A 26,462-nucleotide genomic window follows, 5' to 3' on the forward strand; every position below is an offset into this window, starting at 1 on the left:
TCAGTTTCAGCCTGGGTATCAGTTTCAGTCAGTGCTTGCAAGGCACAGAGATTGCAGGGAACACTAATTTGAAAATGAAAAGAAGGGGGGAAAAGAAAACTAAAGCAAAATAGAACCCCAGTGCTTTGAGAATAAGATGCATTCAAAGGCAACCCTGCAGCCACTGCAAAGAAAAAGGGCTAAATGGTCCCGCCAGCTCTTCCTGGTTCACTCCACAGAGGTGGGCGGAGAGCAGTCAACCGCAGCTGCACCAGCTGAAGCTGCTGGGCGGGGGCAGCTCCTCTGGGCACCGTATAGTTGTGCAAAGCAAGGGATGATGCTATGGTTCATTGGTGAGATGTGCATCACAGAAAAGGCGGTAACCTCACCACCAAGGACAGATGGCATGGCATCCTGCTGCCCACAGCTGCCGCCAGGGAATCAAGGCGCAGCTGCCCTGCTCCTAACACCTGATGTCCAAAGCAGCCATGCTGAAGGGGATGCCAGCTCATCTCTCTGCAGGGAAGCTGGACAGCTCTAGCACTTCATGTTCTCTCCTCTATCCTGGGGTTATCAGCTGTACCCTGGGCTCTCGGACTCTCAGAACCGTAGACTGTGAAGCTAGAAAGATCTTCTAGCCTCCTCCTCTTCATTTTATGAGCAAACCAAGTCCCAAAGAGGCAATGTGACGCTCCCAAGGTCACACAGAGGAAAAGAACAGTGTTGATCATCTTTAAAAGTGCTTAATTCAGCAACTCAGGGCTCTGTTTCTGGCCCTGAACCCAAGTGCAGTCCAAATGGATATTTAATAATGCTCAGAACAATGCCATTCGTCCTGCAAGCTGCTAGTCTAAAAATGGCCTTGTCTAATTGCCATGGTTTCAGGATTAATTGCTTGCCCCGGTCTGTTCCAAGGGGAAAAAAATTAAGGATATTATAGCATTGCGTAGACAAATGCTGTAGGAAAAAGAGTGCTGTAAATGGGTGTAGATCTTAGGAAGAAGTGAGCACTGGTGTTTTCATTTCATTGTCCCTCAACTTACCCACCAGTTTATGCAGCTGACTTTTCTGGAATTCCAGCCTGGGCCAATCACTATAGAATTTTCAGCTGCTCAGTTACCTTTTATTATTTTGTCCATCATCTTCTTGAAAATATCAACTTCCTTTATTGCAAGTGAAGATTCAACCCGAATTCTGGGAGGTATCAGAGTGCAAGGGTCTCTGTTCTGATCACAAAGCTCTATTTTGTTGTTTAGTCAACCAATTTAATGTGTGTTAAATGAGGTGGGCGCACAGTAGGTCCTGAGCTGGACACACAGTAGGTCCTGAATGGGTGTATATTGATTTAAAGTGACTGTTTCTATAGGGTGAAAACCAGATATTATGGGATAATTTGAGGGCCAGAAAATAGAACCAAGAGGTAAAGGCTCAAACTAGCCATGTGCCTAACATGGTACTGATTGAAATGCAGGATCTCATTTAATCCTCACAGAAGCTCTCAGGCAGTGTCATTTTTTTTTTTTTTTCTATCTTACCCATAGAGTTTTTCTAGCCAGCACATGGGCTGCATACCTCATAAGTGATCTGGACTATGGCTTGCCTCTGCAAAATCACTTCCCTTAATTCCTGCCCCTCCACCACTCCCGTAATTCCTATACCTGCTGCCTCCCATCCACCATGACCTCTGAGCCAGGGCTCCCAAGAGCCTCATGCATCCTATGCCTCTCTCTGTCTGACAGACTCCTGCTACTCCAGGTGATGCCTTTATCCCGTCTTCATCTCAGACACTTCCGGCGAGTGCAGACATGTTTGGCTCTGTACCTTTTGGCACTGCTGCTGTACCCTCAGGTAAGCCCTCTTCCATCTGATTCCCTTTCTTTGGTCTCTGCTCATCAAGAAAGTGAAAGGTCTGACTGAACCACCTGCTGCAGACTAGGCCAGAACAGCTCCAAAACAAAACACCATTGCTCCTTGTGACTCTTTGGGTGACTTGAGAAGGTACCATGTGCTGCCAGAGCATTTGGGGAGTGGGGATGTTTACAAAGCTCTGGTATGCACTGGCTAGAACCCAGTGGCATCTTTCACCTGAAAACTCAAGATCCCAGGTTACTTGGGTGCACAGCTTTAGGGAGTTTGGCTTTGCTACACACAGCACAACAAATCAGTGCAAGTTCATTTCCTCCTGTTCATTTCAGCCAGAAGGAAGGAAGGTGGTGAGTTGGGGATGTCCACAGATCTCTTGAGGTATGACTGATAGCAGGAACCTGCCTCACTTGGTGTAGAGCCAGGGAAGGGAGTTTCTTCACACAAAGAGAAAACCTAAGAGACAGCAAACCTCTACAGAGTGAAATGAGAGGGAGTTGGGCTGTTAGTGATTTAGAAGTATTTGTTCTATTTTCCAAATATTCTTTAACATGTATATACTACTTTTATAACTGGGTAATATGTATATGTATGCATATGTATATGTATATGTATGCATGTGTGTATAGTAACAGTACTGCAGATGAGTTAAAAATTGGGATCACGGACTTCTTGACTGGTTTCCATGGCATGTGGCACTCACCCCGTGCAGGCAGTACCCTCCACTTGGACATAGCCAAAGGGACATTAGTTCTGCTTGGTACATATACGGAGCCATAAATAGAGTTGTATTTCTTTTTCTAAGTACATATTTGAAATCTGTGGCTTCATCTTTCATTTTCTACTTTATTCTTATAAATAGAAAGCAGAGTTTGAATATTTTAGAATACAAATCTTCTTGCATTTTTTTCTATAAATAATTACCTTTAATTACATAGTGTTAGAAGCAAATTCTTGCCACCAAATATAAACCTTGCTGTTATTCAAAGTGAATTAAAAATTCATACTCTGTTCTGAAGTAGTTGCAGTTATTCATTCTGAGCCCAAGGATCTAAATTACAATTTACAACCTGCAGGTAGCCTAGAAATTCACTTAATAACTAAATTTCAGCTTTCCAATTGATCCTGTTTTACCCATCTCTAAAATGGGGCAGTGGTGATGACCTAAAATAGATATTTAAAATTTTCCCTTACCTAAAATAGATATTTAAAAATTCCTTGGGAAAAAATGTAATAGAATGTATCTTTTTAAATAATAAATGTGGAAATGAGTCCACTGTGCCCTCAGCCTTTTGTTTGTAATATCCATCCTTTGTCCCCATTATTTGATCCATGAAAATATGCTGGTATGGATGATGGGAACCCTACACCCCAAACTTCCTAATCTGCAGGCCTATTTATTGTATAAATAGCCACTGAGTGCTCACGCTATGCCAGGTGCTACTTTAGGTGCTGAACATACTCTCAACTACTGAGACCAACAGACTCCCACCTGAGAGAGCTTCCTTTCTACTGGGGAGACAGGAAACAACATAAAAATAAGTAACTTATGTGATATGATAGAAAATGGTGTGTTACGGACAGATGAACATGTAGAGCAGAGCATGGGGAACGGAAGGGAGATAGAAATGGAGGTTATAGTCTGAAAGGGTCCATGCGAAAGTGACATGTAAGCAGACTAGAAGGACAAGAGAAGGAGACACAAGAGAGTCGAGAGTAGCACAGGCAGAGGAGGGGCCCGTCCCCTCTGAGTCTCCATTCCTTGTTCTGTAAATGAGAGTGTAGGACCACGGCCATCTCCTGTGTCTGCCAGCCCTAACAACTGGTTAAAGGCAATTCCAGAAGGCCCTGCTCCAGGCTTCCTCCCCAGCCTGTGCCAGTTGAGGGTTTTGAAGACCTGTATTTCAGTCTTGACCTGCCATGTTGCATATGAGTCAAGCCCTTTTGCACATCCAGATTTGTGTTCTTTAGTTTCTAAGAGAGAGAGAAAGGGAGGGAGGGAGGGAGGAAGAAACTGATAGATTACCTCCAAATCTCAATTTTTAGAACATCAAGCTAAAATTATTTCCATTATCATACTTTTTCCCCTCTGCTTAAGATATGCTGAGGAAAAGAACTGGCTTCTGTTGGTGTTCAGCTCAGAACTTTGCCCTCCCTTAACTGACCTCACATGCCTCTGCAGCTATTGACTCTACAGTGACTCACCCCAAGCCCCCCCAGTCAGCGATGGGGAGACAAGGAAATGGACGGGGCCACACAGGATGATGGATGGGAAGCTAGAGGATTTTGTATCCAATGGGCTGGGTTTGAGTGCTGGCTTAGCCATTTTTTTTTATATAAGCTTTAGACTGCTGAACAAGTTACTTAGCCTGTGAGAACCAGAGGTTTTTGTTGTTTTTTTTGTGGTTTTTTTTTTTCATAATCAAGTTAAAAATAATACTTACCTTGCAATAATAGCATGGGAACTAAATGAGAGCATAAAGTTAAGTGCCTTGAAATACTCTGGCACATTATAGATGTTTGATATAGAAAATGCTATTATTGTTATTATCATTATTACTCTGATTTCTGAGTAGAAGAAAATATGCCTTGACCTACTATATTTTTTCCTTTACCTTTCTTGGAATGCTTTTCAAATGTGTGTATTAAGTTTTGGCCTTTGGTCTCTTAGCTGCACATGGTAGCATAGGATGGGGTTGGGGTGAGGCCGTGGGGAATGTACTGGGTGTGAATATAGACCTCTGCCATGAGCAAGCTGCATAGTGATACTCAGCTAAATCTCTCTGAACTTCAGGAAACCTACCTGTAAAATGGGAATGACAATAATTCTACCTCAGGTTAATTCATGAAGCAGAACATTTACAACAGTTCCTGGCTGTGTTTACACAAGTAAGCACCCCACAAATGTTTGCACCCTGTTCATCAGGAGCCCTGAGCCTGCTACCTAGGCCATAGGTAGCTGCATCAACCCCCCTCATTATACTGCAGTTTCTGGGGGCTTGTTGCAAGGATCAGCTTTTAAAAAGGGTAAGCTCTCGAGGGCAAGGGTTTATTTATTTATGTATTTATTTATGTACTACTATTTCATGCTTTGCTGCATTTCCAGAAACTAAAGCAGTGATTGGCACCCAGTAGGGCCCTTTTTGAATGAATGACTCAATCAAATGAAACAATGTCATTGAAAAATACCATCCAAGTTATTATAAATGTCAGGGAGTCCCTTAATTTTCAGTGTTTCTCCTACATTTTAGTCTATTTTTTCTTTTTTCAAATAATAAGGATATCCCCAGGTGCCAGCATCTGCTTATAAATTGCAATTTTCAACACTTTTAAAAAAACTAAATGCAAGGCAGTAATGCAGGTGTTTCCTTTTACTTCACAGCAAGGAGATTTATGATTGATCTGAACCCAGTGACATAAACAGATGCTCCTTGGCACCTCCTCCTTCTGCTGTTGAACATTAATGAGTAAATGGTTACTAAGCTGTTAAGTGACTGCAGTGGCAACCACCAAGTGGCTTCCCATGGCCAGTGTTCCTGCAGCCCCACCACTGAGTGTCCCTTCAGGCACGCACACTGCCATGTGGCCAGGGAGCTGTAGCTCACAGTAGTGAAGAGAGGTCAGGCTCAGGGATTCCCCCCCAGGAAAGGTGAGTGAGGCTCACAGGTTCCCAAACATGATACCCAATTACCCTGTGCTGCCTATTTTTTTCTTTTGAATATTGTACTTTGGTCTGAAGCAGATGGCACGAAGCCAGAGAGACATGCTAATAGCTCTCTCCAGAAGAGTGTGCACAGCCCATCTGTTGGTTCCTTGTAGAAAAAAAAGATGTGGGGGGTGGGGAACCTGCCACCAAGAGTAGACTCATCAGAGATCAGAGCACTTACAGATCTTGGAGTTTAATTGTACACTTAGAAAAGTGCAGTGACAGCATTTATTCCACGATGACTCATTCACCTTTCTAAAGAGCTTTTCCCCAGCCTACAGCATTTACAGAGCAGCTGATGTATACTGAAAATTATGCTAGACCCAGAGGGGAGAGAGAGATGTGAAAGGTTCCTTCTAGCAGGTGGTTTCTAGTCTAATGAGGGAAGAGAACAGGCAGTTGCAACACAATACGACATGTGCCATGAGAGAGATGAACATGGGCGCCAGCCCCCCAGGGCTAGAGGAGCAGGAAGGGGTCCACTTCACTGATGCTGGGTGAAGTCTCCACACATTAATAAGGGGCAGCCATGTGAGAAAGTGGGGGATGGCTTGCCAGCCTGGTGACCCAGCAGAGAGGAGAGAGCAGGATCCGCATTGTTTGCACCTGCATCAGGGAAAGATGCTGGTGGGAATACGAATTGAAAAGACGGATAAAGAGGTGGGAAGGAGCAGACCCCAAAGGTTCCTAAGCCGAGTTAAGACATGGGGGCCTTATACTCAAAACAATGAAGCATTATGTTTGCATTTTTGAACAGTCCTCTGGTGGCAATGAGGAACGTGAGATGGAAGCAAAGCAAAAACTAGGCTAACTAGAGGCTGAAGCTTCCTGTTCATTCACCAAAATGAGCGTCTGGGTTGGGGCAGTTGGAAGATCCGTGGGCAGATCTCCACTTTTTCACAATGCCCCAGTGCCCCCTTTTCACAAATGAGCAGTTGTAATGTTTTCTTTAATATCTTGAAATGAAATTCATGGATGATACAATCTACCTACACAGTTTTTCAAAAATCAATATAATGCTGCAACTGTATTCTAAAGAAGAAATGGAAGAAAGTTAATTCACAATGAAAAGATATGAGTTTCAATGAGGAAATACCCAGGTACAGCCACACTGTAAGACAGTCTAAGTAGTCAGGTATGTATCCCTAGAAATAGAATCACAGGGTCAGGTTGATGTAGGTGTGGCCTATTGGCACAAACACCGTGAGAAGCATTTCTGTCAGAGACCAGGATTTCCCAAAGTAGTGAACAATTCTTTTCTTTTTTTTAAGATATTATTTTTGTGTGAAAGAACTAAGGTGTAGGCCAGAGGTGGAGGAGTGAGAGGATTCACCAGAGACAGAGTGGGGAGCAGAACAGGCGGATCTACTGAAATACACTGTTGAGGGGAGCAGCGGGCAAGACAGCAGAGGTATGCTATGCCATGTGGGTCAGCTCGCTGGCCAGGGATTGAACTCAGGCCATCATGGTGGTAGCATTGAGACTTAGGCCCTAGGCCACCAGGGAGGCCCATGATGAACAACTCTTTAGAGTATTTTAAATGAAACAAAATACAGTCTTCCCTCAATATGCCTGGCTGTTATATTCTTGAAAAAAACAAATCCATTAAAACTGTGAATTCCATATAAATCAAAGCCCAACATTTGAATAATCATAAAGAGATTGCAGTGAAAAGGCTTGTTCTGAGAGGCCATGCAAGGCTAACTTCTCTACCCGCTGCACTTTCTGGGATGGTCATTTATCTTCTGTAGTCTGGCTCCTAAGGAGGGTGGGGACCACTAGAAACCCATGGAAGATTCCTCCAGGCTTGCAATGTGCTAGACTTGATAACTAGACTAGGTGCATACACCTTGCTAGGATCGGAAGTGGGCCCTGGCCATCTGCTCGAGACAGTTTGACACAGCATATGACACTGGTGGGTGGGGAAAGATGACCTCAGCTCAGATCCCAATACCACTGTACCAGCTGTGTGACCCTGAACAAGGTACATTTTCCCCTCTCTGAGTACCAGTTTCTTTATCCCCCAATGGGAGATATTAATACCTGCCCTGCAGGGATATTGTGAAGATGTAAAGAACTTAATACTGTACCTATCACATGGTAGGCATTTAACAAGTGGAAATTGTCATTATTATTATATGTGTCACCTAGGTGCCTTTTAAAAAGACTCATACATCAAACAATTATGATGTAATGTATCAGTAGATGAGTGCACCCTCCTGGGGATTTCCAGGGTCCAACCTATACCACTGTGCCGGTGCTCCAGAGTTGGCAGTAACCAACATTATTTTAATCTCTAAAATTGGCACCATCATCATCATAGAGAAACAATGCATAATAATACATATAGCTACCATTCACTTCTCTTATAGATATAAGCAAAGTAGTAAGTACTTCATCAGCTCTCTCATTCAAGTCATACAACTTGCTAACATCTGCTGTATGGTCACTGTCAGGTGGAGTAGTCCATGCCTTCAGTGTGTCATTTCCACTAATCTTTAAACCAGCCCCACGAAGCAGAAGGGTTTTTTTGCCCATTTTATACATAAGAAGATAGAGCCTTACAGAGCAGAAGTTCCCCCCAAATTCCAAGAATTGGCAGTCTGAATGTTAACCTAGGCCTCTAAAATGCCAGTGTTCAGATTGTTACTTTTCACCCTGCTTTGATGCTGAGAAAAAAGATGTTATAACCTGGTTTTACAACAAAGAGATTGACTCTGAGTGAGCCTGAGCAGTCAGAAATGTCCTCAGTCTAGCAAGAAGGGAGGCAAGACTCCAACCAGACTATGCTGATCTCCAGTCCTTTCCACTGAGCCTCACTGCCCTTTAAACCTTTAACAAATGTAGAAATATGATTATTGTTACCATCCCCCAGGTTTTTGCCTGGCTCGCTCCCTCACTCCATTCTGGTTTCTGTGTATGAATCCTCTCCTTAAAGAGGTTTTCCCTGCTGTGCCTCCCTAGTGGCACAAGGGGTTAAGTAAGTCTCAACACTATAAAGCTATTGGCAGGCTCTGTGGCATGAGTTCCATCCCAGCCAGGGAGCTGACCCACATGGCACAGCAGACCTCTCCTGTCTCGCCTGCTTCTCCCCTCAGCAGTGTATTTCAGTAGATCTGCCTGTTCTGCTCCTCACTCTGTCTCTGGTGAATCCTCTCACCCACCCATCCCCCACACCTCTGGCTTGCACCCCAGCTCTTTTGTGCATACATAATTACTTTTTTAAAAGGTTTTTGCCTGCCTAGAAGACCAGCTCTGTGACAGAGGGACTCGTGCCATGTTGTCTTTTCAGCCTCATCCCCAGCACACAGCGGCACTCAGCAGTGTTTGCAGTCATTTCACCCACAGGTTATTTGTACCCAAGATGTCTGACTCTTTTTTCCATGCTTCCAGGTTATGTTGCAATGGGCGCCGTCCTCCCATCCTTCTGGGGCCAGCAGCCCCTCGTCCAGCAGCAGATCGCCATGGGTGCTCAGCCACCAGTCACTCAGGTGATGCCGGGGGCTCAGCCCATCGCATGGGGCCAGCCGGGTCTCTTCCCTGCCACTCAGCAGCCCTGGCCAGCTGTGGCCGGGCAGTTTCCGCCAGCCGCCTTCATGCCCACACAAACTGTTATGCCTTTGCCAGCCGCCATGTTCCAAGGTCCCCTCACCCCCCTTGCGACTGTCCCAGCCACGGGTGACTCCGCCAGGTCAAGTCCACAGACCGACAAGCCCAGGCAGAAAATGGGGAAAGAAATGTTTAAGGATTTCCAGATGGCCCAGCCTCCGCCAGTGCCCTCTCGCAAACCCGACCAACCCTCCCTCACCTGTACCTCAGAGGCCTTCTCCAGTTACTTCAACAAAGTCGGGGTGGCACAGGATACAGATGACTGTGATGACTTTGACATCTCCCAGTTAAATTTGACCCCTGTGACTTCTACCACACCATCGACCAACTCACGTGAGTATCCTGCTTTGGAGACATAAACCCAATAAGTGCCAAGCTTTGTTTCTGGAGACTGGGTTTTTGGAGTCAGGACTCATCTAGTTACATTCAACAGACCTCTTTGTTTAGATAATAATTAAAATAGCTTCCAATTTGGGGGTTCAATTATAATGCAGGGACCATCGCCAGATGCCTTCTGTTTAGTATTTTTATTCTCATGGCCATACTTAGGGCAAGTATTGTTTTTAAACTAGTTTAACGGAAAATTAAAGTGAGGTTCAAGGGCAAAGAGATAGAGAAAAATGATAGAATTGAATACAAATCTGCTGTTTTTCCACCATGTCCCTCTGTCTTTTACATTTTTGTTCTTTTGCTCATTCATTCATTTATATGTACACAGCTACAGCATACAAATTTCTGCAATGACATAATTGAAACAAAAAGGGATGGTAAATATGAAGTTTTTAAATGTTAGTATTTTTACTAACAAGGGGAAGGAGACCCAATGGACTATGTGGAGGTTTATGGGTGCCTGGGTGGTGGGTGGGGTAATATACATCTGAAGAGGGGTGAACCTACACCCCTAAATTATAAAGTGTCGTAAAACAATGTTACACCAATAAAAATAATACAATTTTTTCAAAGTCTAGCAACAAGGGAAAAAAAAAAAAAACAGCAGAACATTAAGGCCAGGAGGAAAGTTAGGTCAGAGATGAGCATCCACAAGACTCATTGTTGAAACCAGATTTCAGCTCTGAGCTTCTGGTGGTCAAGGACAAAAGAAGATGGGCTATAGCAGAACACTCTCACTGCAAACCAGAGAGCAGGTTCATTCCTTATGAGTTCTGTGCCTGTGGCAAGCCATTTTATTTTGATGAAACTCGGTTTCTTCATCTACCTTAATCTAAGGGTTATGGAAAGGATTCACTAAGTCATGGAAAAAAACATTCTATACCTTGTGGAGTTTGAGGCGTTTTACCATCATTATTGCTCATGAAGGTGTTCTTTGCAGAGCTCTGGACCAAGGGTCTCATCTTGGCTCCTCAGCCACAACCTGTTTTTGAGAAGCGTGACTGCCTTAATCTTCACAGTGTCACAGGTGAAAGAAGTGAGTTGGGGTGAATGAGCAGTGAGCTTCCTCCTACTTTGGGCATTCAGTGAGTCTGCCCTGGCTCACTTTTCTACAGAAAGCATCTGGAAAACTGGAACCATACAGCGAATCAGAACCCAGACACACTTGAGCACACATATGCTTGGTCGACACCCTTCAGGGAAGGTGTCTGGTGATGCAGCTGCCTTGACAATTGATAAGGGGAAAGAAAAGGCTCGTGGAACAATGAGTTTGGCGTTTTCATTACTGTCACGGATGATACGGATCACTGCTTGGCCAATACCGTGAATTGTCCCAAAAACACATCTAATGTTAACACAATTAGATAGTGTCGTTTCAGCCAGCTTCACGATGCTGTTCTGAAAATGAATGCCTTCTATGTGTATAAACAATGTATTTCCAACCAGGCCATCTGATCTACACAGTGGGGGCATCTCTATTAACTCCAACTCACGGGGTTTCAGTGAAGAAAAAATGAAATGCTAAAGAAATGATAGCCTTGCATATATAAGCAAGCCTTGTTTTAAAAACAAGTGCCTCTCTCTCAGTGGGCTTTCATGCCAGTTCAAATAAAAGAAAGAAGTTTACATACTCTGAGGACAGGGACTATTCTTAATTGTTCCTGCATTCCTCACCGAGTGTCTAGTGCACATGGGAGGCAGTTGGGAAAAATAGAGAAGGAAACATAGGAATTCAGTTACTGTTGAGGTTTAGAGCAGAGTATGCAATCTTGGCACTGATGATTTCCCGGGACAATCAAGGCTTTCCTATGCACCAGAGAACATTGAGCAGCATCCCTGGCCTGTGCACAGTACATGCCAGTAGCATATATCCTCTCCTCACAGTCCGGACCACCAGAAATAACCCAGAATGTTGCCAAATGTCTCCTGAATATGAAATTCCCGCAAGTTAAGAACCCCTATTTTATTATTTTCAAATTAAATTAGTTTATATTCTTACACCATTTTCATTTTTGTACAATATTCGATTTCTCCCCTCAGGTGTAGTCCGCATAGTTCTCCCACCACCTCCGCACCCGTGATCTATCTCCACAGTCCCTTGTGCTTTTCCCTCCCCTGTTTTGATGCCTCTCTCTCCCTCTCTCCTGCTGTATGTATGCCTCAGATCTATGGTCAGCTTGCTAGATTTGTCTCTTTCCTGATGCTTTGTTTTGTTTCCCTATATTATGAATATAAGTGAAACCATCCGATACTTACCTTTTTCTGACTTATTTCACTTATCATATCCCAGCTCCATCCATGTTGTTGCAAATGGCATGAGTTTCTCTTTTTTGATTGCTGAGTAATATTCCATTGTGTACATATACTACATTTCTTGATCCATTCATCTGTTTTGGGGCATTTGAGTTGTTTCTATATCTTAGCTATTGTAAATTGTGCTGCAATAAACATAGGATTATGTTATATTAATTATATTAACATAGTTTTATTTTTATTGCAAATTAGTGTTTTTGTGAGAACCCTGTTTTAGAGAATAGAGGTAGTCTATAATACCTTTTGAAGATGAAGACACTCACATAAACTCAGTTTTGCTTCCCCTTGATTTTATCCTGTAAGTATGAGCTGTATACCTCTCAGAATTGGCAGCTCCAGGTTCTCAGCCTGTAGTAAGCAATAAACCCCTTCCAGCACTGTTCAGAAACCCATTTGCTCTAAAATCTATTAAACATCCACCATGTATCAGGGTGTTTTTTTATGGCTTATCTCTCTCACACCAACTATAATTTGTTCCATAATCATCTCATGAAACAAAACTGACTGCCTTTTAAATTTTACAAAAAAACTTCATTTCTCTTATTTTGAAGAAAATGAATGAAATCAATATTTATATCTTCTTATTCATCAGCATCTCCTTTAGAATATTTTGAATGGCATTAGTTAGAACAAAATTAAACCTCAAAAAGAAATAAGAAAGCATAGTTGGCGAGTGTCAGACAGACGTGTTAAATTCCAGAGCTCCTTGCTCATAGCAGTGTTAACCCTGAGAAGGTCACTTCACCTCCTAGCCTGCCCTGCATTCATCAGAAAGAAACAATAGGTGAATACCACCTTGTAGTGTTTTTGTTTAAGAGCATGGTGAATGCAGAGTGCCTAGCACAGTGCCTTAACTCCTGGCCTACAGTAAATGACACCACTATTCTAAAATAGGTTCATCAAGCAAAAGTTACTCCCCACATGTTATAACCACTCACTGTCTGATAAGGAGCCAGATTTTGTAAATTCTGGACAGTTACAGTAGAAGACCTTATTGATGGCATTTGGAATTCAACTACTAAATCAAACCCCAAGTGAGGGGTAGCTCACTTAGGGTTGAGCCAGTGACTGTATTTCAATTTTCAATGCCAAAACAGAAATTATCTGAGTAACAGTAGCTTCAATTGGTGTATTTGTTATAAACCTCTGGAACAAATGAAACAAGGAAAATGTGGGGGGGGGGGGCAGGGCAGGAAATGCATATCCTTATGGAATGGGGGTAAAGTGCTAGCTGTGAAGTTGCTATCAACTGTATCCATTTCCCCAGATCTTGGAGACGCTCTTTCTTGAGTTTGTATTTACAAATGCCTACTGCGTGCCAGGATACAAGACCTGGTCCTACCAGTTGCCTCTGTGTTGCCTTGAGCTATTGTGCTTAACTGTAAAATGAGGATAGCCCCTGCCTCACAGAGGTATTTCTACCTCTTTGAGGGTTATAAGTACTGTCTGAAAAATTCCTGACTGTGTCTGACACATAGAAGGTACTCAAGTATAAACCACTGTCCTCTGATCATGTTTCCCTTTTTAGACAAATTAAATGATATTTAAAAAGAGAGGGTAAAGGAAAAACTACAACTTAGTGGCTCTGAACTTGAGTGTGCAGACATCTGAGTTTCTGATTCACTAGGCCCGGGGTGGGGGTCCAAGAATTTGCATTTCTCACAAGTGCCCAGATGTGACTGCTGTTACTGCTACCCCAGGGGCCCTTCTTTGAGCCCCTGCCTTGGCCAGGCATGTGGACCTGCTCCTTCCTTACCTCCTGGGTGTGAGGCTACAAGAAAAAATATGTGCAGAGAATATGAAGTTGTTCTCCTTAGGGATTTGGGGTGTGGTGAGAAAAGTTCTGTGATTTGACCCGAACATAACCAGATCTCTGAGGTTTCTGTGGCCTGTAACTAGCCACAGTCAGACTTATAATGTTTCCTCTCTTTGCCTGGTCTCCATGTAGCTCCAACTCCAGCCCCTAGACAGAGCTCTCCATCCAAATCCTCTGCATCCCATGCCAGCGATCCCACCACAGATGACATCTTTGAAGAGGGCTTTGAAAGTCCCAGCAAAAGTGAAGAGCAAGAAGCTGTAAGTGACCGCTTTGTTCTTTCTGCTTTTATTTTTCCTTAAAATTAAAACATCTATGTCTGATATGGACAATGCATGAGAAAAAAACTATAAAGAAATGAATGCTGGCTCAGACTTTTAAGTTCTAAAGGGGCTACTAAAGGGGCTTTTTCTTTACGTTCAAATGAGCAGCTAAAAACCTTTGTCCTTTTATTACTCTGTTACTACAAGTTCTTGCTTTGTGGGTGTGGCATCCTCTATGTGAAGTTGCTGCATCCTTTAAAGTAACTGATAATATGCGTGCATGAAAATATGCCCAGCTTATATGTCTTATATTGTCAATTGTTGAAAAAGAAAAAAGAAAAAAAGTGTTATCTTCTTGTGTTCTAGCCTGATGGATCACAGGCCTCATCCAACAGTGATCCATTTGGTGAGCCCAGTGGGGAGCCCAGTGGTGATAATATAAGTCCACAGGCCGGTAGCTAGATAGCACAGGTCTGGGTAGGTATCTGTCCTTTTTAATCTCCTTCACCTTTAAGCCATCTGCCTTGCCTCTCGCTTGTTCGGAAGCCATATTCTCAGTGTTCCACCATCTCCCCTTGCTTGCCATCTCCCTGATGTTTGGGTCATCTTTCCTTGCCTGATGTCTGTCTTTCACCTTGTTTGTCCTCATGGCTGCATGACCTTTGACATGTATTGGGAGGTAGGAGTGAGGAGTGGGGAATCATCCTAGTCTTTTATCAGTGACATGTTCTGGGTGGGTAGCAGTAGTGGAATATGGCATGGTCAGTACTACCTAAGGTGGACTCGGTTTCTGAAAGCATCCCCATTCTGAGATGGACACCTTCTTCCCACCCTGATTATTTCCCGGTGAGATGTGGTCCAGGTGCTTTCATCTTTTAAAGGAGGTGTCACTGCATTTGCCTACACTCCACAGATATAAAGAGGTCACCAAGTAAACACGCTGAGGAGCCAGACTAGGAAACAAAACAAAGCTTGAAATAAGATCAGTAGTGATGTAAGGTCGTGGAGGCTAGCCCATTTCATCCAGCCAGGGGCAGAGGCTTGGGGGTCCCAAATCCTTTGATGTGAAAGTGAAATTCAAAGCCCAACGACATGTAACTTTTGCTTCTGAGGCGCTGCCATCAGCATCTGTTCTGCAGCGTGGTTTGCCACCCAACCACTTCAGATTCCATCAGCAGCTACTTTGAGAGAGGTGTAGTTACATTTACCACAAGTGGCTTTTGACACTTGAATTTCAATACATCTGATTTGATTGAAAGAAAGAGGAGCTGATGAAGCAAACCTTCTCAGGAGGCAGAAGTACACCTTGTTACCTAGATGTGATTTCTAAGGTCACTCCTTGACAAATGTGTTCAATTTTCAGATACTTGCCCGGTTGTCCATGAATGTGTAGGACAGCAAGGCTGTCCCCACAGAGCTCCTTTTTTACTCCTGAACAGCATGGTCAGAACCATTAAAATGGTAAATAGTTTTCACCATTCATAAATGGGTTCTGAGGCTACCTTGGAATCATTCTCAGTTCACATATAAGTTATTTTGACTGCTATTGAAAATAAATGCAGTGTTTTGAAAGTGCATTTATTAATAGATTTTAGGATGAAAGAACATAACATACCTTCTGTGTTGCTACGTTTTATCAGTAAAGCAACACATAATAATACATTATGCCCCCACAGAATCATGGAATACTCATCTGAAAATTCAGCCTTGCAAAGCTATTTGGGGAGCCAGTGAATTAAAGGCAATGTCAATGTTGTAGGAAAGAGAAAAGTTGGGGATTATGGTTGGAATCCTTGGGAAGATTACCCAAGAGGTTTTCTACCCCTTGTGTATATTTTATTTAATGTGCTCAACCTTGCCTTGAAAAATTTGATGAATGAAGCGGAGGTGACAAGGGCCATTCATCAGGATAACAGTAAACATCATCCTAAAATTGAAGTTCTTCTAAAAAACAAGATGACTTACACCATTTGCAGATCTATGTATCAAACTCTCATCTTTCTGAGCCTGTTCAGCTTGAGACAGTTGCACAAGCTGAACTGTCTCAACAGGCTTCAGCTCATTCTACACTGGATGCTCCACCCAGAACCCCAGGCCACAGATGAATTGTAAGTGGACGTAGCATGGTGTAGTGAGAAGAGCTTAGGATTTGGAACTGGAGTTCAAATTCTAGCTAAGCTACTAATCACAAGAAATCTTGGGCAAATCTTGGGCAAAAACCAAAATTTCTTTTGTGTCTTCATCTGCTAGCAAGGGCTTATGTTACCTATCATATTAACTGAGATAGCGTATGTTGGGTCTCTAGCATGAAGACAGGCAGTTAGCTTAAAACTTAGCTAAAATTCTGTGTTTGGAAGGACAGAGTTGAGAATCTGTTTCCTTCACTCACTATGTGATCCTGATGGATTTTCATAATAATCTTGCATTTTTTTTTGAAAAATAAGGATGAAAGGTAGCACCCTCCCAGCGTTTGGGATAAATGAGGCGGTGATATGTTTGGAGCTCTCAGCAGTGTCTGATGTGGAGAAGGCAGCCAATAAATATTAGCTGCCATCACCACTTCCACCATCATCATCACCATCACTGATGTGTATGCTGAATAAATTTTGGTTCCCTATTTTCTTGAATTTTTTGTTTAGCCCGTATGTTTAAAAAAAAAAGAAAAAAATTACCATAAGGGCCCAGGGCCATTGACCGGGAGGGTTTGCTTCATACTTTTTATCTTCAGATAATTAATTTTCAGTATGCCATGAGATAGCTTTAGGGGAAAAGAAGAAAAACCCCACTTTTTAGCTATCTGGAATCCCCTAGCCCATAATCAGAAACACCTCAATCTGGGCCTCACAAGCCACCTCTAACTTCTAAAACATGAACAGTCTTAGACTTACATGTAAATCATGATAAGTAACTCCCAGCTCTAAAGGAAGGCTAAACTGTAATCTTTTTTTTAAAAAGATTTATTTATTTACTATGCATATAAGAACTAGGGTACTGGCGGGTAAGAGGATTTACCAGAGACAGAGTGGGGAGCAGAACAGGCAGATCTACTGAAATACACTGCCAAGGGGAGCAGTGTGCAAGACAGGAGCAGTCTGCTGCACCGTATGTGGGTTAGCGCCCTGGCCAGGGATTGAATTGATAGCCCTGAGACTTAACCCCTCGGCCACCAGGCAGGCCCCCATAGACTGTAATCTTCAATGAAGCAATTTTCTGCCTCTCAAAGCTCACTTGGCAATCATACAACCGATGCAACCGATGCCAGCCTTGCAGACATAGTCCCTAAAACACCCAGGAGGGAATTTCAAGTGAACTTTCTGTGCCCTCCATCAACAGCAGCATAAGCTACCCCTGCTCTTTCTGTTGTCATCTCATTCACCCTTCCACCCAACAGGAAATGTACTGACTTCAATTTCTAGTGCCTTTCTAGACATTTGGAGGAGGAATGTTGTGCAGGATAGTCACATCCATAGCTCTGTTACCTCCTCCAGTTGAGAAGTAGGATTCCCATCCTTCCTATCACCTGGAAACATTTTATCCAGCTGCTTTTTGTTAGAAATACCCACACAGTTGAGTAGACAGAAGTGACACTGTTGATAAGTTAAAGCCATATCACATGCTAGTAAAAGGAAGCCAACAGACTCAGTTTTCACAAGTAGAAACTTCAGGGCCAATCTCAAACAGTATTTCTTTTTTAACAATAAAGGGAACTATCTTCAATTATTTTATCCCCACTCCCCCATTTTTCCCAGATCCGTGCTTCTGGGAGAATCACATATCTTTGAAAGACCATGTCAACGGGGGCAAAAAAGAACCAAAATAATATTATAATGACTGTTGTGGGGATGGCAGGTAATTTATACTTCACTGATGTGTTGCTGGAGCAATTTTAAGGGTGAAATGTTAGCTTTTGAGGAGATGAAAGAAAAATGAAAACATTTATTTGGTTAAATGACTAAGTAAATAAACTGCCTGTCAGACTTTCCCAGCTGTCAAGTCAAAGTAGCATCTGTAACAATAGTGAGTTGTTTGTTCGCTCTGCCTAAATAACAATAGAAACTGCTATAAATAATAAGTTGCTGCTATTTTTTATACCAAACTTTGTAATGGGAACCCAAGATATAAGAAATGCTACCTGATGGATTTCTAGTGTCCAAGGGAAAAAGAAGCTGAACTTGAAATGCTTTGGGAAAAAAGAAAATTGGGAGATTGGGGTGGGGGAGAGAAAGAAAGGCAGAGTTAAGGACAAGGGACTTGGATCTGAATTATGGTTTCCTCAAATAGATGACCTTAGGCAAGCATGTAACCCCTTTATACCCTAGTTTTCTCATATTGATATAGATGGATTTCTCAATGCAGCAACTTCCTCCCTAGACTATCCCAGAATCAGAAAATATCATGAATATGAAGTGCTTTGTAAGCTATCAAAGTAAAATTCATATATTGGGTATTATTATGACGATTCTATTTTAAGGAGAACCTAACAGTGGAGCCTTAAAACAAAGAACCCCCAAAACAGAAAAGAATCTGTCCATTTCATAGGCAAAGCACTCAGAATCAGCTTCAACTCAAGCTTTTGTATACCCCCAACTTCTGACTTGGGGATCTGGGTGCCAGTCTTTGTGTTAAGGAGCACATGCTAGAGAGGAAAGAGGAAAGAACAGCATGCTAGAGAGGAAAGAAGGCAAGTTGATGTTGGGACAGTGGAACTTGAGGTGGCCTTGAGATATCCAAGTAGAGATGACCGGAGGCTTCTAGATCTAAGACTCTGGCGGCTCAAGGAGAAAACCAAACCAGAGGTGAAGATTTCAACATTGTTTTAACCTACTGTGATTGTGGGCCCAAGTAGAAGACATTGATCCTTTAAACCAGATGCTCGATATGTTCATGTTTTATGGGATGTCGGCACTTTATTGCAACTACTCTACTGTAGCAGCAGGTAAACAGCAAAAGACAGTGCATGAACAAATGAGCATGGTTGTGTTCCAATAATACTTATTTACAGAAATCAGGCAGGCACCAAAGTTGACCAGGAGCCACAGTTTGATAATCTCTGATTTAGACCATGCTCACTATTCCTAGTGAGCAGAAGGTAATCACAATGCCTTTAATTTACTACTATGAGTAAAATATATTTTAAAATTGCTTTCATAAAGATCTTTGATTCGATCCTCAGATGAACACTGTATTTTTATTATTTCCATTTATCCAATAGGACAGGTGAAGTAGAAGGGCTAATGACTTGCTGAAATCATAAGATTCACATACAGTGGGACTGGATTTGAATCCTGACCCAGATTAAATGATTCAAGACCACTCACACAGGACTTGGATGCCTGGGTTAGCAGCTTCTCTTTGACTTAATCACGGTGTGGCTCAATTGTTGTGTGATGTGAAGCGAGTGGCTTAATTTCTGACCTGTGGTTTCCTCTTCTGTAAACTACCCACAAATACTTCCAACTCTGACATTCCAGAACTTCCTAAGTGTCCTGGCGTTACCCAACTGGGGCATGGAAGACCCAATCCTCAAATAAGGTCTGCCGACAGCACCCTTCTCCCAGGCTGTCCATGCTTCCAGCCAGCAAAGAAAAGGACAGTCATTTGGTCTCCCAAAGACTATTTATCTGAGATCTAGGCCCATTCCTGATGACCAGGCCTTACTCAGGGCAGGTCATCCTATTTACTCCATATTGATGGGGACATGCAAAGTTGATCAGAACATGTGCAGATTCTCCCCCTCCCCGACCTCAGGTTGTCCATCTGTATACATCAAGTGGGCTTCGGCACCTGAGACCCCAGGAAGAAAGTGCATTTAGCAGCAGTGTCAATCCCTAATGTATTACTGAACCCATCCTGTATTTTGAAGACTTTTCCACCCTGAAAGTCAGACTTGTAGGTGGAAACTGGTCAGAAGGCTGTGCTTTTCCTTTTCTTTGAATAAAAAGGTTAGGAAGTCTGCCACCACTTGTTAAAATCCTTAGTTATATGAGCTTGCTTACTACTTGTTATGACCATATGATGTAGATGTTACAAACCCCATTTTACAGCTGAAGAGGCTGAGGTCTGGATGAAATACTTGTCTCAGTTCATACAGGTAGTGAGGAGGATTGCTGGAGTCTTTATAGCTCTAAAACTCATGCATTTTGTGTGGCCCTAATCATGTATTCAGGTAGAACTTTGAGTTACTTCAGTCTTCCTTCTACTCCCTTGGAGCTAAGCCCCAGTATTGGCATTACAAGGCTGTGAAGCTAAAGTTGTTCACCCAGGGGGAGAAGCTAAGGGAGTCAAGCTTTGCTCCAGTCCAGCCCCTGGCTTGGCTGACCTCACCCCAGGCCCCCAGGATGGGGCAGAGGCAGGCTCACTCAGCTAGCAGGTTGCATGGTGCACTTTTGGCTGCATGTGCTCCAGCATCTATACCACTGCCCCATGGCTAGTGCAGTCAAATTAACTGGGTAAAAAATAAGCACGTTTAGGTGGCTTTTAAGAGGGCTCTTTATAATGTGATATAGGAAACTATGTGCCATTATCCTTGAAACAAAGAGCTAAGGGGTAAATAGTGGGCGAGTAGCAAAAAAGGAACAGGAGTGGGGGTCCAGACCTTGGACCTCCCTCAGGTTCTCTGTTGTTTCCTACAGACTTTGGGGGAAAATGACCCTTGTGTCGGGAGACTCAATTAGCTTGTGCAGGAAAGGAGCTGTCTGACCGAGGGCCCTTCTTGCTTTGGCATTCTATAAATGGAAGGTGGAGAAGTCAGTAGACTTAAAAAAGGCTGGGAAATAGATAGCCACCATACAAGATGCTAAATAAACAAGACAACCATCCTGGTCTGCCTTGTGGTGGCTGAGTGACCTTGGCCAAGTTACCAATCTGTGGGGAACCTCGCTTCTGGGGTGCAGCCCTGGAATGATGCCTGGGTGCTACAGGATGGTCCTTTACAGACTAAACTTTTCTATAAATTGACGCTATTACTCGAATTCTGTTTTTCTGCTCAGCTGCTGGAGGTGTGAGCACATAATTCATACTTAGTCTGCAAACATGTGTGAATGTCTGTTGTCCACTGGGCCCTGCAACCAGACGGTTTAGATTAACCCCATGTTCTTTCTGCATTTTCCCCGGCTGACCTAGCACCATTGTTAGATTTCATAGCAGAGCCCAGTTGTGGGTGCACCTGTGTCTTTTGTTGGAGAAGCAATTTGGAAAGTCACCTACAGATGATTATCAGGCTTAAAAATCTCTTCTACAAAGGGAGGATTAAGCCACACACCCAGACATAAGGGGCCTAACTTTTTTGGAGTATTTCCTATATACCAGATTCTGTGCTAGACAATCAACATATATTTGCTTCTTCAACCCCCACCATACCTCTCAGAGAGAGAATTGCAGCCTGTAACCAATTAGAAAAACTGCCATTCAGAGGCTGTGAGTACCCTGCAGAGGGTCGCAGGACTCCTAAGTGCGAGATGGTAAGGAAGAGCAACCGACACCTGGGAGGGAGCCCAGGCCCCATGGGGCCCTGGTGTGCCATTGAACGTGAACATCTCTCAGAACATTGGCATCAGGCGAGCCACTCAGTGACTGTGGGTCAGCACAAATCAGAGCACATGGTAGCCACATACAAACCCACAAACATTCATGTCATCCAAACTGTAAAAATGGCCCAGCTTACCCCTCTCCTGGCTTCCCCATTGCTCTGCTCTTCCTGCCTCTCAGATTCCAGAATTACTTCCTAACAGCATGCTACCCATCCTACCCTTACTCTCCTGATCTTCCCCTGAAACATCTGACATAAGCCTCAGTCCTTTAATAAGCTCCTTCCTGCCCCCTGTTGCAGAGGTGCCCCATGCTTTTGCTTGCTGCAATGAGTAACAAACCCAAGTTCAAATACAGGTATACTTGGTGGTCTTCAGTGTAGAAATATGTGCCCACATCTGTGTTCTCCCAGAAACCACTGTATTTAACATAAGTCAAAAGTTGATGGGAGTTGATTTTGTTTTAGTTTCTACTGTATGGTGTATTGTCCTCTAGAAATGAAAATATTCATCTGGCCAAATGACTGGAGAACTTAATATTTATAAGTATTGCCAACTCCCTAAGAGAAGATTGTTCATTGACTCACTCAAATCCTCATTCTTCCCATTGTTGATCAGTACCCGCCCATATTCTAAGCTCTCCTCAGAGTGTGGGCACTGATGGGAGAGGCACAATGGTGCTCACTGTAGAATTTCCTAGAAGGGAGCATGGCAGCAGCCAGAAGTCTTCACAGGACACCACCAGAGTCCAGAGCTGAGTGGCCATGACACCTGCAGAATCCTGGAACCCCTTGTATTTGAGTTGGGTAGAGAGGATGAACTCCCAGCTGCAGAATGGAGACTCCCTGAAGGGAGAAGGAATTGCCTGAGCCAAGTTTCAGAGATGGGAAAATCCTGTCATGCTGGGTGACCATCAGGGGGCTATGGAAAGGTTGGGCATAGGAGGAGGAGAAAGTAAGAGAGGTTAAGGTAGAAGATGGAGCCATATTGGAAGGGGCTTCTGTGCCTTCTGGAAGGGATTGCTTTATCATTGGGGTAATAAGGAGGCAGTCTATTTCAAAAAGATTGGCATGACCAAATCCACTCAGAAAGCTCACTCTGGCAGAGGCATAAAGAAAAAATTGCTTAAACATGATTTATGTGACCCGAAGTTTGAGTTTTGATTCGTGGTGTGGGCGAGTATTTATTAGCTCTAATGGACTAGGAGACTAATGCCTTTTACATGTCCAGCATAGGACCTTACTCTGTGGATGATGGGGAACCTTTGAAGGATTTAAAGCAGGGCAGAGATGTGGTCAATTCTACCCAAAGAAAACAAATACATAAAAAAAAAACCACCATCAGCATGTTCTGTTCATGTGTGATTCCACTGAGGGCTTTTGGAATATCGAAAATAGCCTGAAGACCCCATGGTGACCTTGCCAGAAGCCAGGTCAGAAATTTCTGGACCAAATGATTTCTTAGCTCCCCTTTAGCTTTGACAGTCTTAAGATTCTGTAACAAGGAAGGTAAAGCTATTGCCAAAACGTATAATGCATCACAGTGTCAGACTTTGGGATTATCTGCTGCTTGGGGTTTTCCACACCACTGCTCCCCTTCATTAGTGGGGATAATTGAGAGTTGACTGCAGTCGTTACCGCTGTTGTGATGGGTATTTGAAGCTAAATTCCGGCAAGCAGGAGATGTGTGAATATTTATCTCAGCTGCAGAAAGTTAATGCAGTGTGGCATTAATTACCCTGTATGAGCCTGCTGTCTTCTTCTGTTTTTAGGTGTCACTCTCAGTTGAATAAATTAGATTCCAAAATTAGAATAGAACTAATTATAGGGTGAGATCAAGGCAACCTGACTTCTTAGGGCATCCAGAAACAAGAATGGGCTATGAAAGTCTACCCAGAGAAGATTACAGTGCACCTTTGTACCTCCCCATAGGCAAAAGCAAACATTTTGTCCCAGTAGATGTAGTTAACCACTTTGCACCACCACCCACCCCACTTCCAGAACACAAACACACAGTAAAGTTAGAAATATAGCCTTATACAAGTATTTGCAACATTTCAAGACATTGGCAAAGAATAGATTCATTGCTTAATAAATCATCTTGTCACACATTCTGCTAGATTAGGTTTTAAGAGAAGAAAGCCAAAGTGGAGTGTATCTAGGACAAAGGGATTAAAACAGCGAAGAAACTAGAAATTGTATCATAATCATTCATTCAGTCATCCAATTCATGGAGGACTTACTGTGCTATTCCACGTATATAAAAGGACAGCAGGCCCTGGCAGGTGGTAACCCAGAGGAAGGATGTGGCGGCAGGGACATCTGGAAGGATGACACTTTATGTTTCCAAGGTGGGAAAGATGTCCCATGGGTGGGAAGCTTGGAGGGACAATTTATCACTGAGTTTATTACAGAACACGGTGCCCCCAAGGGTAGAGAGCTCCTTCTCCCTGGAAGAACATAGTGTAGCAAGTTCTAGAGGGAAATACACAGGGTCTGAGCGCAAGGGTGCCAGGTTCTGTTCATGGAGGTCTTCGCTGGGCTTCAGTTCCTCATCTGCAAAATGATAGGGCTGAACAAAATTATCTTGTAGTCCATTCCCACTTTACAATAAAAGCAAGTAATATGATATACTGAATACACAAGAGGTAGTACCTTGACCTTGTGATCACACAACCTCTCTGGCCTTCAATTTTTATATGCAAATGAGATGGAAAGTAGAAAAATCACTACCAGGACAATTAGACAGACAAAAATAATACATGAAGGTGCCGATAAACTCCAAAGCACCCTATAGCACTGCAAATAGAGCAGCTCATCACTTTTATAATGGCTGTAGTTACAATAAAAAGCACTGGATCCTACTTTTGGGTCTGATTTCCCCAATTTACTAGCTGTGTGACCATGGACAAATGATTTAACTTCTCAATGCTTTATTTCTAATTTTCAGAAGAGATAAAGATTCTGCCTTACAAGGTTGCTGTGATGAATTTAAAAAGGCTGTGTGCTTGAAAATACTGTGTATAGTGCCAGACACATACAGGGGATCATAGAGTTGAAGTTCAATCTGATGGTTCAAGAAAATAAATGAAAAGTATCTTTACTCACAAGGCAGGAGGCAGCCTAATATATAAAACATACCAAAATGAAGATGTCACTGTGTCCATTTCAGCCGAGAGTGACAGTTTAAAAGTCGATGCTAGGAGGAGAGCCTTTGCATGCTTGCAACCAGAATGTTGATCTGATCTGCCTGGCCAGTACACCCTGGGCCATGGAACATGATCTTGAAGTTTGACGCGATTTCGACAGGGGCCAGCATTACTTCCCATCTACATTTGGTTGGAAGATTTACTCTGTCTTCTACTAATGACAGTTCCTGTGTGTGTCTCAGAACACCCTACTAGGTGCAGACAAATGACTGACCAAACCTGAAACAGTAGTTAGAATAGAAGCAAGACCCAGAAAATTTACCATAGAGCAAAAGGTACAGTCACTGTTATTCTTGCTCAAAAATGTACCCAATCATCACTGCTTATAGAAACAAGAGCGGTTTGAAAATGAAATTTCAGTGGTCTCAAATGGACATCCATGAAACTGTGCTGGAAAATACCCACTTAATTCATAATTGTTACCATTTTCTGAAAAGCTGTTACTCTAAACATTGCGCTAGATAATTTATATATGATCTTTAATTCTCTCAAGATCCTGGAGGAGAAATAGTTTTATTCCCATTTCATGGTTGGGGAAATTGAGGCTCAAAAATGACATTTCTCACCCATATTACACAGCTTGTCCAGCTCTCTCTACTATACCATGCTATTTCCTCAAAGGGCCATCAGACTCAGCTAGAAAATAAGAACAAAACTGGGTGAGTAGTTCTTCTTGAGGATAAAAATAGAAATAGCCAAAATGACATGCACCATGATCAAATAATCCAAAAATAACCTAAGTCATCCATCACAAACTGTCACCTTTCCGTTCTAATCCCAGACTCTACTTCCCAAGCTGTCTCAGAAAATCTTGCCTGGAAAAGAATGGGTCTCATTTTGTCCCTCTATCCTTAGGAGCTGGAGCCTCTCTATGCGCAGATCATCAGACCTAAGAAATAGCATCAGTGTGGGCTCGTGGCGGGTGCATCAAGACTGGCATGGAAATCAGCATCGCGACAGGCTCTCTTGTATTCTTTCACTTCACCTCATCCCATGAAGAAATTCATGATTGCCCCAGTGGAACTCGTTTGGAAGAGGGAACTAAGAATTTTTGGCAACCAATGGTGGATGTCTATGGCAGCACAAAACATACACACAAGCATAAAATAATCATACCCAGTATTAAATTACAAACGAAGAAAATGCTTGCCCAACAAATATCCTGAGCTCTCTTAGCATGGGTTGAAAATGACCCAGTATGCAAAATCATCATTTTCTTTATCTCTCTACGTATTGATTACTGTAGAGACATCAAATTTGGAATGACAGATCTCAGAGAGTTACAACAGGATTGGCACTCACTTCTGCTAGGCATAAGCAAGAGGCCCTCTGTGACTACAGTGTCATCATCCATATGCCTTTTGACATATGGTGATGCTTTTTCTTCACTCCACAGGACCTGGTCTGCCACCCCCCCCACCCACCCTTCCTTTCTTTGTCATGTTTGAAAATTAATGGGTGTACAAATTTTTGTATTGCTTTTGACCTTTTTTAGATAGGAGTGAAAAAATCTAACTGGAGAAAAAGGCTCATGAACGAGACAAGTGGTTGATGATTCTTTAAGATCAAGAATGTTGCCAAAACATTTACTGTCTTGCATCCTGGTGAAGAGACAGCTTTTAGTTTGGATCTTCATTCTGCAAGTAGGAAAGGACATCAAATCCCATTGATGAGAAAGGTGAAAAATGCATCTGATTTCCTAAGAAGTTCTAAACTCTTAAGTACAATAAAATGATATTTTTTATTTTTCCGATATCTTGCTGCTGTGATGCTATGCAGACAAGTGTCT

The 26,462-nt window shown here is 42.8% G+C and overlaps 1 protein-coding gene across 5 annotated transcripts in view; it reads left to right on the plus strand.

Annotated features, from left to right (window-relative positions):
- DAB1 (DAB adaptor protein 1) overlaps positions 1–25,567 on the plus strand; it is a 1,108,601-nt gene extending 1,083,034 nt beyond the window's left edge. For all 5 annotated transcript variants that reach the window (XM_054691843.1, XM_054691842.1, XM_054691845.1 and 2 more), the window contains 5 exons: positions 1,719–1,827; positions 8,942–9,490; positions 13,809–13,936; positions 14,306–14,416; positions 25,529–25,567. In XM_054691843.1, coding sequence (XP_054547818.1) covers positions 1,719–1,827; positions 8,942–9,490; positions 13,809–13,936; positions 14,306–14,401 — 882 coding nt within the window. In that variant the 3' untranslated portion in view covers positions 14,402–14,416; positions 25,529–25,567. The remainder of the gene's footprint in view (positions 1–1,718; positions 1,828–8,941; positions 9,491–13,808; positions 13,937–14,305; positions 14,417–25,528) is intronic.
- Positions 25,568–26,462: the final 895 nt, after the last annotated feature.

This window comes from Talpa occidentalis, unplaced genomic scaffold (assembly GCF_014898055.3).
Source record: "Talpa occidentalis isolate TD23 unplaced genomic scaffold, MPIMG_talOcc4v2.1 talOcc4.9, whole genome shotgun sequence".
Taxonomy (NCBI): Eukaryota; Metazoa; Chordata; class Mammalia; order Eulipotyphla; family Talpidae; genus Talpa; species Talpa occidentalis.